Source organism: Papilio xuthus, unplaced genomic scaffold (assembly GCF_000836235.2).
Source record: "Papilio xuthus unplaced genomic scaffold, Pxut_1.1 DF826949.1, whole genome shotgun sequence".
Taxonomy (NCBI): domain Eukaryota; kingdom Metazoa; phylum Arthropoda; class Insecta; order Lepidoptera; family Papilionidae; genus Papilio; species Papilio xuthus.
In genome coordinates this window covers 2,950,547-2,965,015 of record NW_013531700.1, presented here as the reverse complement: position 1 = coordinate 2,965,015, position 14,469 = coordinate 2,950,547, and the positions used below count along the sequence as shown (strand labels likewise).

At 35.4% G+C, this 14,469-nt stretch overlaps 1 protein-coding gene across 2 annotated transcripts in view; it reads right to left on the bottom strand.

Moving 5' to 3' along the window:
- Sox102F (transcription factor Sox102F) overlaps positions 1 to 14,469 on the bottom strand; it is a 215,094-nt gene that overhangs the window by 3,281 nt on the left and 197,344 nt on the right. For both annotated transcript variants that reach the window (XM_013316262.1, XM_013316261.1), the window contains 2 exons: positions 6,849 to 7,031; positions 4,190 to 4,418 (listed from right to left, as the gene is read on the bottom strand). In XM_013316262.1, coding sequence (XP_013171716.1) covers positions 4,190 to 4,418; positions 6,849 to 7,031 — 412 coding nt within the window. The remainder of the gene's footprint in view (positions 1 to 4,189; positions 4,419 to 6,848; positions 7,032 to 14,469) is intronic.

Genomic DNA, 14,469 nt, shown 5'->3' with positions numbered 1-14,469 from the left:
GGCAGAACGATAAATAATAGTCGACAGTGAGTGCTTGCCGTAAAACAATCGTTAAACAAAGATTAGAATTTCATCTTGTTTGTAACTTTCCAACTGTATTAATCGTTTAACGATATTATACGTAAGTGGTTTTATTTACGTATAAAACAGATAAATTAAGGTACTCATCAATTTCTAAGACACAAAATACGTCTATTGATATTATGTGTCTGAGTGGAAAAATAAAAACAAAATCATAACTGCCACACTGTAAATGGTCATTAGACGTCGTCTAGATTAGATTTTGTGTGATATATTTCAACTGACAATGGCAGTACAAAAAAAACAAGTGAATAATCCAGAATGTGACAAATATTAGAATACCTATTCCGCGACATAACTAACACAAGTTGCGAATTCCATTTACGCAATTACGTAATTTCAGTGCGCTGTCGAACGCACCCCCGCATTCGCAGTATGTGGGTCAGTCGACAGATCCTCTTAACATTTCGCTTGACGGATTCGCAAGCGAGTGGCCACACAATTAATAAGCTCGGCCGCACGGAAACATCCTGCTCTCGAAGCTGACGCATTCCTTGTATTAATTTGACACGCTCTTAGATAATTTATAACGTCCTACGTTGATTGGCGCGCGATATGACGTTTCTGAATGAACCTTGGACAGTCGCGTAGAATAATCGTAAAGTTGTAATGCAACGCTAGAGCCAGGTCTTAAAGATAAGAAACTACGAAAAGAGACCTCGTAAGTTAATGACTAAGAAATCTAAAACAAAATTAAGGAGACAAATAATTCCACTGTGGAAAGATAAATCATCAACACTTAAAAATCACTCTTAATATTATGTCTCTAAATTTAATCTTAAAGTAATTTTGGTAGGGTTTGTACGTAGCAAATAGTAAGTAATCCAAGAAGTCGAATGCTTACAGAACAGTTATGTCGGACATTATATTATTTTCGTTGACATGAGATATTAATTTATGTCCCTGCCTGTACCGCAGAAGGATGAGCGAAGAGAGCGGAAACATGCGTCGCGAGCGCCATCTATTTCACGTTTCATGCGATTCTCTTGTTTTAAAGGAAGCGTAACGACATCAACTATTTTGTAACCATTTCGGTTTGGGTTCGCGCCAACTATTTAAAGTAGCCGCCATTTATTTGTTTCGCTGTTCGGTTATATTAAATTTGACGATTTTTATATTAATAATAAAGTGGTTTTTTCCTCGTGGCGTCAACGTTCCTATCATAATGCAGATAAATTCTTAATTATTGAGACAATTCTCGTAAAAGACATCGACTTCCTGCGGTCGGCTTTGGTTCGATAAATCAACGCGTTTTAAAATTAATATTTCTGTCGCGCAGAAGGCATTTTAAATTATTTCTCTTACAGCGTTTGGTATATAGTATGTTTTTCGTATATTTTTGACAAGGCGTAAATGATTAGAAAAAAGTATAACGAAGATTTCCGCATATTAACAAGGTTAAACAACTACTCTTTTTGATACGGTAGAATATTTGCCATGTCATATTAACGATCAAAAATACGAATTGCGATGAAAAATTTGTTTCGGAAATTGGTCTTTTGTACCAAATGAGAGATGCGTAGGCGTAGGTTGTGCTCTTGATGGCGAGTTACGCCTCCTGCGTTTTTTAAATAGCAATTTATTCAAACAGTAACTTTTCATCATTAGAAAGCAGGCGCTGCAGTGATCTATCATTACCTTACGAAATCTTCGCATCACATATTTTAACAAAAAAAACTACTATTTTAACACAGAAGTCTATTTTTGTTTTCTTTTCTAAATATTTGTTTGCATACATAAATCATATATGCAAATCAAGCTAAAACGTCAAAAATATTCTTGTGTAAAAGTTTGAATGAAGATGAAGGGATGGAAGTGTGTCAGGACCGTGCCAAATGGAAGTCCATGGTCCTTCCTGCTTACGCCTCTGGATTACGGCGGTAAGTCATATTGTGTTGTATTCTTTTGTAAAACATGGTATAATGACTGGTGCGCACATTTTTAACGATAATAAAAGGAAAAAAAAACAATACTCTAAATTGTTGTTGGGTAATATTTCTCAGCAAACGATCTAGCTGTAACTCCGCATTACAAAACAAGAACCAGATCGTAAGCATTTTGGTGACGCAATAAAAATAAATCAGTTTCAAAGTTTCACGGAACGACACTTAGATTATTATCAGTTGCAATTAATGTTCCCACATATGTGGGCCGTAGTCCATCTCACAATATTTTGACATATTGTGACATACTCTAAATGCCACGGTAATCATATAAACCTAAATATAAACGCATAATGCGCTTACGACCTTTATACCTGTAAGACATTGTGTGGTAGGTAGAGATAACAATCGGAGCAACACCGACCTTTTAAGAGACGAATATTTATGCTTTAAACACACACATTGGAAAGAGCTACTGAAAAAGTACACTACGATACGAATTTACGGTTAACCAATGGACAGCGAAAAACTCAACACCTCTCCTCCTTAACCCTTCTCCCGTATTAAAAAGGTACCATATCGTATATTTTACTTGCATTAATTACATAATAACCGCTTCAAGTAAGCAAGTAAACGCTACTTTCTATTAATTAAAAAAAATTACGTCTATCAATAACATTTAATTAAAAAAAGATAATTAAAAGCTTGAAATTTTAGTATAATTGTCGAAGTCTCCCAATTAGTGACGTACGTTAGTGGAGCATCGCTTGATATTAATCAGAATAAGCCTGCTTTACAGAATTCGCGATGTATTAATTATATTTAGCAATTAAATTGGAACGGGGAAAATGTTTCTCGGCGACACGGAGCATTACTTCATTTTCGCATTTCACAGACGTTACTATCTATTTATTAGCGATTCCTTGTTTATTTTAGCTTGAGAATTACGTAACGCGTCATGTATTCTGCGGTATTAATATCAATTCACTCCTTTTAGTGAGACTTGTAGAATATAAGCTGTCTTATTTGAATTGACAGACAAAATACAAAGTAGTGTCTTTACTGTGTATATTTACTGACGAGTTATCATGTACAAAAATTGTCATATTCTAAAAAAACAAGCTATCAATATGTTTTTGTGAGAGAGTTTTGCAAGTGGAAAATCGCGACTGTGTTTTGAATTTTACGCCTTTAAGTGAAAAAACAAAGACATTTTAAAACAAGTGATAGGAAATTATTTATTATACATTTGTACACACCAAGTCAAGAACAATAACGGAGTTATGATAATAAATTTTAACAGATCAATTTGTCTAGAACTAATATATACAATCTTTTAAATCCCTATTTTTAAATGATTATTTATTTAATAAAAATGGTGATGTAAACGAATTGATTGGACAGCCGTACCAATATTTTTAGATCGTCTACGCGCATATGACGCCTGTTGGCTTCATTATATTGTATGAATCGCGTTGTTTTCACACAAAATCTGTCACACATTAATTACTCTATTTATAATTCATCAACAAAATATAATAGCTTGATATTTTTAGCACCTAATTGTAAACATGATTCATATGAATTATTTAAGCCCTATATATGATACATTTTTATGTCTTTATAAAGCTGTTTTAACCTAAGAAAACTAGAGTGGCTACTTTTACTACCTTTGTTTTTGTTTTGTGACTGAATTGCCACTGTTTGCCTTGAGGAGGCATTTACAGCTTCACCGGGCTTGAGGTGGCCGAGCGCAGATGGCACTTAGCCTAAACCTCGTTTAAGAGTAACTACGCTCGAGGGCTCCCTCAGGAACCTCGGGTCGGGCCGTTAATTCGTTATTATTACCGGATTGGGAGGCCGCCGAGCTCTTAGGTCACTTCGGTGGACGATCCATGGAGTGACGGGGCTCAAGGGCCTCCGAGAGGGGACCTCGGCTTGGGCTGTCACTCAATACGAGTTTAGCATTCCGATTCAAGGGAACCCGAGAGGGCCGAACCTCGGCTTGATCGGTTGCTGTTGTCTGATTATAGTGGCTACTCCTTACAATAAAAACTTACTAGAGTTTACAGCAACCAGAAGTCGGCCTTGGCCTCTGATAAACTCTCTATTTTTCGTCTAAGTCCTGGACTTCCAGCTCCCTTAGGTCTTATTCCGCGTCCTTTATATTATGGTACATATGAGATGGTAAATAGAATTAAAAATACATAGTTAAAATGACTTACTATTACACGACGCATTATAATCATCGTCCTTCTGCATGTTATACTGCGGACTCTCATCCATCGGTGGGTAGGGCACGAACCGGGGTAACATAATTGAGGATTGTGCAGGCGACGGCGAGCGCTGCTTGCTCAGGTTGAGGGGGGCATCTGGATCGGGAGGAGGGGAGCGCGCTGTTGCAGTCAACTGCGCCAGCTGTGCGGTTGCAGGCCACGGAGAAGATTGAACAACCTGGAATTAAAAACATTTTGATTTTTATTACAATTTACAAACATAAGAGCCGACTGAATGTAGAGCTGTAGAACTTTTCTCCAATAAATCGCCAGCCACGGGACTATGGCTACGCGCATACTCATTTGAAATGGTACTTATTCATTGTTTTTGATCATCATCATCCTACCATCAGCCTACACTATGTTATGGTGATTAGGCCATAGTCAACTCCAGTGCGGGTAGGTTGCCTTCACACCTATCTTTGAATTTTTACATCACGATGTTTTCCTTCACCGTAAAAATGTTTTTGATACCTAAAATTAATTTGATATCTTTAATAGTACATAATGTTGAATGTATATCATTATGTTGAATGTCTTAAATATATATAAAATAAACAGATTATTATAAAAATAAAATACAGTAGGCGTGTGATCAGTTCCGTATTTTTTGAAAGAGAATTTGTCTTTGATGTTTTGATACGTATTGCAATAGACGTCACAAGAGCTTGTTCGCACTTCGTTGTAAAGGAAGCTCACATATCTGTCTGTCTGTAAAGTTTTAAATGAATATTATTTACATATTTTTTTTAATCTATCTTAATATTAATAAGTTGTGCGAAATAAAAGCGAGTATTTAAACATTTCTGGGATAATGTTCCGGAAACGTACAGTATATTTAATATGTATAAAATACTAAGACCAACATCCTCTAGTCACGTCAAATATAATTTATATCAGATCAAACAGTTTTAAGTTTTTTCGATAATTATGTCGGATTAAAACGACTAAAACTCCACGGAGGTCGCGACCGGTGAGTAATTAATTTCCATACCTACAATGCATTTTGCTTCGTCTCTAAAATTTTGGTTACTTACCCTTAGTACCCTTAGCTTAGGGTAGGCTCCGAGCCTCTCAGTGGGGACATATAGAGGGCTGATGATGATGAATCGAATAAATAAAATATTTAAAGAATTAACTCAATATTAGCGACATAATTTTGAGATAAACAAAGTCACCTTCGAATGCAAAGGCTTAAAATTAATATCTGTATAACCATTTAATGTGTCTAATTGTTTTACAAAAGCAACGCTGGTTTTTGTCGAGTACTTATAAATTTGGTTGCAACTTTCATTTTTGAGCATTGCAATAGCCTGACATTGTGTTATGGTGTAGTACATACTTTAACTCTCAAAATGTGTGTATATTTTTATTTATTATACTATTCAAAGTATATCCTATATGTAAAATTCTCGTGTCACAATTTTCGTTCCCATACTCCTCCGAAAAGGCTCGACCGATTCTCATGAAATTTTGTGAGTATAATGAGTAGGTCTGAGAATCGGCCAACATCTATTTTTCATCTCCATAAATGTTAAGAGTAGTCCACCCCTAATTTTTTTTTAGACAAACACGCGGACAGAGTCGCGGGCGACAGCTAGTAAGTAGATTTATTAAGGTGGATTGATGACTTAACTTATTTCTTGTAAGTCAGTGGGTTTAAATTATATAATGTCAGATGTGTAAGAAAATTTGCATTTGATTATCGGTTGCCCTAATTTTTAATGTTATTCGCCTCTCAAAAAGTTTTTGTTGAAACAAACCTTCAATTGGTAAGTAATTAAGTTGGGTTGTATATTATTTTTTCTACCAAAATGTCATACAATTATCTTTTTACTGTGTCCGAATTTGTCTTGGCCAATCTCGTTCATTCATGATTACGATTTCGAATCCAAAAGTACACCTTCACTGATTATTTTGGTCACAAAATTGCACAATTACTACGATATTTTATATTTGTATGTATCTCGTTCATTCGGCGCTTCAACTTTCAAAAACTCGTTTTTCAAACGAAAGTAATTAATGTATATTATTTATTTGTTGTTGTTGAACAACTTTTTTGGAGCGGTAACAGTAATATTAAGGTGACCGTTCCACTCAGATTTAAACAATGAATTTCGATCTAAAATTCTACGTTATAAATTTACTTTGTTTACATTAATAGACAATTACCAACAGCGTCTAGCGATACGATACTTATAATTTAAAAAATAAAATCCCAACTAATTGCAACCTTTGTTTAGGTCCTAAAAAATATCGAAGCCATTTCCTGTCACAATGATAAACATACAAACTCTTACTTACTAATCTATCTAACATTATAAATGCGAATGTTTGGATGGATGTTTGTTTGAAGGTATCTTCAAAACGGCTGCATAGATCTTGCTGAAATTTGGCATAGATGTAGAACGCAATGTTGATGTATAACACAATATAGGCTACTATAATTAGTAGCCTATATTGAGGTTTTTATTCCATCCGTCGGAGTCGCGGCTGACAGCTAGTACTATATACAAACATACCGACACCCACGTCGACAAAAAACATAGTGCGCGCTAACCTAATGATAACAACTGCATGAGTTTTCGTATATTATCATAGTACTTACATTAGGTGGTGCCTGCGGCGGCTGTGGTCGCATCTGCTCTAACAGTGGCAACAGACCGAGAGGATGACCTGCATACAGGGAGTGCTGGTTGCTGTGCTGGTTGCGCCGAACCATCTCCTGCCGGCGTAGGTGTTCCTGCTGCAATCTCTGCAGCTCCATCTCCGCTGACACGTTGCCCATATTCTATAACAAATAATTTATGTTTATACAAATATATTTAATAACAAAAGACCGAATAACAAGAACAATAACAAGTTTTGTTTGTTATTCTTTTTAAGGTTTTATTTTTGTAAAAACTATGTCATAATTTCTAAGAACTGTTATCATTTTATGGGAGGTTGCTTAACAGCTTGTCTTCGAACTTCCATGCGTCATATTATAACCACATCTTAAGATAGGTTGCGTTGAACTCAAAAACAGCAATTAAGTCTAATTAGCTCTCTTTTGATTTTTGTTTAAGAAACCTTGTTTTGAATATTGACTATCGTAACATGCTTAGATTTAGTGTTAATTAAAATATTATTTATAGAAACAACAATATATGCATATATCATAATTAAAAAAATAAAATAATTTATAATCAAGTCAAATAAATCGTTACACGTATAAAAAGTTTGCATATTAATAAAAATATTAACACGCAGTGCCGTTAGAAGTAATATAAAGCAAGGAGGATAATATAAAAAATAATATACTGTAGCAAAAAACAACCGGTTTGCACGTTGCGATACATTCAACAATCAGTCTTGTGGAGAAATCTCTCCACGCAAAATTTGTTATTGAAAATATATTGCTGTATCAAACGGCCGGCCGTGACAAAGAGCGTGGTAAAATATGTACGCAAATCAACCGGGAGGACGGTCACTAAATCTTAATGCATATAAACCCGCGCTCACAAAACGAAAAAGAAGCACCGATTAATTGCTCGGCAGTCGTGACGAATGCCACAATTTACATTTTATCAGCTCTTCATTAAGACAGTATTGAATCGTTAATGGTTGTACGAAGTCCCGCGTTATAACGTGATGAAATCGATACAACTCGATGAGACCAGTTTCCGGACGAAGGAACGTTAACGTAAATTATGACAAAATACCTCGGAAATTAAAAGAAAAAAGCAATTGCCGCACAAATGCCCCTCTTAAGCCGAAAAAATTCTTAAGTGGATTATCGAAGGCGCAGATAAAAACGAAGCGCTAATGGAAGACAAAAGCGAAAGCATAAATAAACATGACAAAAATGCGCGAATAAAAAGACGTCGAGTCGTAATAGGTGCCCCTTACACATACGCGCTGCCACCGCCACCGGTAATCGACCAAGTTTTTCCATCCGACAGACAAATTGCCGTCATAACCGAACGGATTAAACTTTTTATTAAAAACAACAAACCGGGCATAATGTATGGCTGTAATCGGCAAGGGACAGATGGTCCCGAATAACGCGCGCGATTTATCTAATGTAAAAAGACTTTTATTTAATAGCGGCGCGGAGATGGCCTAGCCGTCGCTGTTTATATTTCACAGTCGACCGTCGTTTTGGCGTTTCCAGCGCGCTTTGATAGCGTTATGAATGTACGCGATGACATAAAAATGCGGTTTTTGATAGAGGTGACCGGCCGGTGTTGAATTTATCGCGTCCCGGGCGCAGGTGAATCCTCCTGTAATAAATAAGACGATACTACGAGCATAAGACGTTGGAAAATATTGAACGATACTATTAAACAACGGCGAATGATATTTTCACCAATAGAAACGACTGGGCGTGATTTAGCGTTACATTGTAGCGTATGCGCCGATGTCCAATCGATAAAGATGCCGATATAAATAACCTGGTGAAACTTTGAACATCCGTTATTACGTCCTTAGCTATCTAGAGACTCGGATGGTTCTGAAGCGGCATCCTCATCCATACATCATAATCCATGATTAATTATTACGGGAGCATCTATAAATTTTCCACGAGCCATTGTCGCGGTGGTAACAAAACGTTTTAGTGTCATGATGAAAGCGTAGATTAGGTTAGAGCATACATCAAAAACCTAACACTCGATCAAAATAATGAAGTTTGAGCTAACAAAGAGATCAGAGCTGAGGACCGGACATACCATGACATAATTTATAAAGTCGGCACCGATATCAAAATAGTGTAATCCCGACTTTACAGTCTATGATAAGCGATTCTAACCCTTCCTGATTTGTGTTAAGGTCGATGTGTAGTAATCTGCAAAGATTAGGTGAAAATACACCGAAAGCTTTATAATGAAACAGACGTCACATTGACGTAAGAGATGCAAGATCTTGGGTGAAATCATAATATTTACTGTCACCGGCCGACACGTTCTCATTCCTAGATATATTATTCTGGTCATTCATTTAGAATGTCTGTGATGTGGACGATATTTGGAATACCAAAATCTTAGATTTTACATGACAATCTTGCCATTGTTGGTAGTCACCATCACCCTATCTTCTTTGTCTTTAAGGTTATTGGTGCTAAGTAGTTTAGGTGTTTTAATAGCTTGTAAGCTGTAAGATGTACATATCTTATAAGCGAAATATTGCATTTCTAAAAATTAACGTTTGCTATTTAAAAAAAAATAGTTTAGAGTGATAAATGAACCTTAAAAGCTGGATTGTAGAATAATATCTATGTATAGCTAAGTGTTCTAATACTAGGACGGAATACTCTTATAAATTAGAGCTCTCTAAAAGCATTGTATGACAGATGTCACGTGTTTAAAAGCTTTGTAATGTAATGTAGTAGCAATGAATCATAAATGAGTCCGTCAAAGACGGATTCCGTTTTATTTACGTACTGCAACTATAGCGTTGCCCTCTCGATGGCTAGCGAATGTGGCAGATCTAAATGTGTTGATTATCGGTATAATGCGACACAAAAAGGGCTCGAATCGATTTAAGGGCAACAGTCCTACTCAAAGGGTATTAAGTGATGTGTTGATAAATCAAAATGAATTGCTAATGCATGATGCTACGATAGATGTCTGACGGGTAGAGGAAGATAAAAATAATTTATATTAGATTCAATTTGTCACAAAACTAACAAGAAAAGAATTAGGACTAAGTCTAATAAAATATTTTATCGCTTTTGATGCAACATTTGAAGTAGTCAAATTTTTCGTTCAAAGCTCTATAGTCTAGAAGCTGAATATTTCAAAAACTTTTTCATTATAAATAATTTAAATCTTGTATCCGTTAAAAATGAATATCGACAAAAGAACCGCTCAAAGACCACCCGTAGTAGAGAATTGCTTCAGCGATTTGCGCAGGCAGAGCAAGTAAAATGTACTTTAATATCGAGACCGGCTTGCACAATAATGCTGTGAATTAATTATAACATCGCTGAGTTGCAATACGGCGACTCGTTTTTATCAGCGCTGGCCAATCGATCGGCAGATTGCATCGGTGTTGACGACCGAACCTCTTTGTGCCTTCACTTGTTCTTATTTTAATTTCAATTTCTCATAAGCATTTGCATCTAATGTAAGAACATGTAAACGGTTTTTGATTGGCATTCTATAGCTGAATGTAATGCCTTTGATGGAGGAACGCTCTTGCAATTATGATGCGGCTATATATTGTTTTGGTTTATATACGATTTATTTTCTGATGTATACACATCTTGTTACTTTTATTTAGAACTAGTTGTGCTTACTAATGTAGCTTCTACGCATTGATATGGATCGATGGAAAAAGCCCGTGTTCTTCCCAACTATTCAAAGGCTACGCAAATTTTTCTCGAGATCTGTTTAGCCGTTCTAGAGATAGGTACAAACAAAATTTCGGATTTATAATACTAGTAGGATAATAATATTGAGTAATATAATTAGAAATAAGTTAATTTGTTGTAATAATTTAGTATTATATACGTTATTTTAGATGTATTTTTTTTTACGTACGCAGTTTGCTGTGTACGTAAAAAAAAATACATACAGTACGTGTTCATTACAATTCCAATATTATTTTTATTATAAAATATGTAAGTAATAAAAAATGCAAGTATTTTTTTTATTTTCCGCTTGAATAAAAACTTTCAAACTGACAAACTTCAACGGTTTGCAATTGCACAAAATATTATGATCGTACTCAATTAACCTGTCAATAGTATAAAATGAGTCACTCAAAAGTTTCTCAAACTGCTGCACTTACAAATATCTTCTAATTAGTTTTTGAACGAGCTATAACGTAGATATTTCTATAAGAATTAACAAATTCAAATACGTTTACAATAAAATGTTTAAATTAATTGTAAGGCAGTAACTGCATCTGCAAAGAGATTCGATTTTTTATCAATTTCATCATCATCAGCTCACTGTACGTCCCCACCGAGGGGCTCGGAGCCTACCCTAAGTTAAGGGTTATCAATTTAGTGGCCACTAATTCATTTGTAACCTAGTAGAAACTATGAAAATTAATCGCCAAGTAAGTAAACAAAAACATTCTGTACAGACATTTCACATAGCTTCATTTACAAAAATGTGTGCAGAACCCTATACTTGTGGTGTGCTGTTTAAGAGCCGCAGTCCTTCACCCCGGTTTCCCTGCGGGTGTCCGCCTGTCTGTCCGTGTTATCGCAAGTTTGATCCGCTTATTGTGATGTACGGTGAGTTGCAACTTTTAATACTCGATGCACCGATCGTATCAGCCATCAGCGTTGCGGTGATTATGCGTTTTGCGAGCTTAATGGGATCTCCCATGGAATACTATGTTAATCATGATTTACCCTAAGCTGAGTTAATACAAATATTAGACATTAGCTGTCGTCCATGACTGCGTTCGCGCGGAAAAAACAAAAGTTAATTAGTAACCTATGTGTTCTTCCTGACTATGCTTTACATCTATCCCAAATTTCACTGCGATCCATTCAGGAGATATTTTCCAACAAACATCCATCTATAAGTCCCTCGATTCATGTAACCATTCGGATGCATAACATTAGTAAGATAGTAAGATTTGTATATCAATTTTAAATGGTAATGAAAAACATAATAATCGGCGTCGTCTTCATTTGCCATCTTTACCCTTCCTGCATTTATGTATTTCCTTTCCCTAACATCTTCTAAAGTAGACAATATGAATAAAAAAATGTTATGATTTTATTACTTTAATCTATGATTAATAATCCAGAAATACGTGAATATAGCTAGTTACATAGCGCGTGTGAAATAAAAGGCAGCAGACACGTGGCCGAGCGCCGCCCAGTGAAATCACAACACTAATTTGGTAACCGCAGCGTTGGGGCGGTGATCATTCAAAAACAATATAAGTACTCCTTAAAGCCCCCAACGTCCCCTTCGCAATTTTTGTCTTTTCAAGTGCCCTGAGTCGATTGTTGTTTTTTTTTCTCTTTTTTTCTGAAATCTCAAAATATAATTTAGAGTTTGTTTATCCGTTTACGTTCTTTTTAATTTATCTTCTATATCGTACTATAGTTTCGTAGGTAAATTAAAATCTATGTTAAGATTACATTTTTAATACTTAAGTGTTTACTGTAAATATAATCTTATAATAAGGTACTACCGTCTGGTCCTTCTTTCAATTTTCATTTGATGATTACCTCCTCGCCTATTGTAATGTTAATCTACAAATTGGTTACACGTCAGTAAATCTCAATTTACTTATCATATAATATAATTAAAAGTATACAAAACTTCGTCTACAAAAATACCTAAATCAGCAATATCAGAGAAAATAAAATATCAAGTCGGTAAACAAAGAAGGTCTCTAAATCCAAAGGGACGCGGAGACCGTAGACCGCTGAAACTCCCGCGAGATTCGCTTAAACATAGAGAATGACCCCCTCCCCGTTCCACTGCAACCCCTTCCTCTCCCTCCGCACCCGCCTGTCTTGCCTCTTCCCTCTGCTGCCCGGATGCTCGTCTCACTTCAACTTTTCTTTTATTCCTTACCTACTCTTATGTTTATTTTTGTTTTCCGTTAGCCGGCGGAAATAATAACGTTGGAATGTTAAGGATATTCCCGAAATATTCTGTTTCACATCCCTTTAAACGTAAATTTCCATTTAATATTCGACTTGGAAATTTTATTAAATAAATAAAAAGTTGCATATCACAATTATGTCCAAGGATAGGAAGACACAATGAGGACTTAATCTACAGTTGTTTGATTTTTTAAATTAAAATGTGTTTCAATAATTTTGATAGTACTTGATGTGGTCATGTCCTGTTTATTCTTTCGCGAACTCAAGATGACCTTTTGTGGGCGATAGAGTTTGTTGAGAGGCGTCATTATTCTGCTCTGCATTCAATCCTATAATTTACTTCATTTTTAAACAAACCAGCCACCGTATAATAGAATTACGGAAGAACTCCGGGAATAGACAGCGCGATTTGTTAAATTAAAACAGGTTTGTTCTTTTGTGAGATGAATGTTGAATAGGCCAACTGAAAGACAGCATCTTATACTTTTTGTTGGTTGAAGATTTAAGTTTTACATTAAAGTTTTAATAGTTGTTAATAAAGAAAAATTGCGAGCAGAAGAGTTAAGTTGAATGCCTAATCTCTTTAGCGAGAAAGTTATAAAAATAAAAGTCGCTATAAAATACTTATAAAAATCATATAATCAAAAATAATATCAACAAAGCTGAGTTGACATGAATGAAGGTTGATTCCACAAAAGTGCGAAACCTCGAAGCGATGGAAAGAAAAGATTAATAAAGCTTAGCGCACACTGGCGCAACACCTGCCCTTTGTCGCTAATGGACCCGCGCCTAATCTCTGTCAACGTAACATGTGAAATAGAAAATTTATTATTATTTAGTTATTTTCTCCGCAAAGCTAAAAGCCGACAATATGTTTCATACACGAATGTATTCGTGGCTTTATTCTGACTATATTAATTATTAATAGACTAGAATGTATTTTTAATAAAAAAAATGAAAAAAAAATTGAATTGCAACGCGATAGTAACTGATTGCTAGGTATCCTACGTATAGATAAAACACTGACTTTTTTTAAAATAAAAAATCTTGTAATATCGTGTTATAAATACAAAAAAAAATGTCAGAATTTAAAACGGGCTCTTAAACAATTTTCAAAAATTGAACAATTTTAAAGCGCCCTCGTGTAAGTAGCATCGAACTGTAAGTGTGTACACAAAAACCTAAATAACCCAAAAATTGAAAATTGTTAGAGTCAAAGTTTTAAGCATGAAAAATATTAAAAAAAGACAAAATCAGTCCTCTTCCAGCCGGTTTGAGCCTGAAATAATTGGAGGAGACTCGAGCTAACCACCCGGATGGGGGTAACAAGCGAGTTATCCGGGTAAAAAGGCAAGTTGCAAACCGTCCGGGTAACAAGCCTGGGTAAAGGCGGCGCAGTAACGAGCGATGCAACGAAGCAAGCCTCAAGATGGATGTCTGCTCTTTGTGCGGCTTTTCATCATGACTTAGGTCAAATGTTTGTTACAAGCTTTGTAACTTGCATATATCTTGAATTTAAAAGTTTTTTAAAGTTTTCTGCCAACATTTTTTTTATGTTACAAAATTTTTTTTTTTAAGTTGAAAACAAAGCACATTAACTTTATAAGTGCTTTAGGTAGATAAGAGATAGTAATAACAATTTTACTAAGAGCCATTTTAAGGT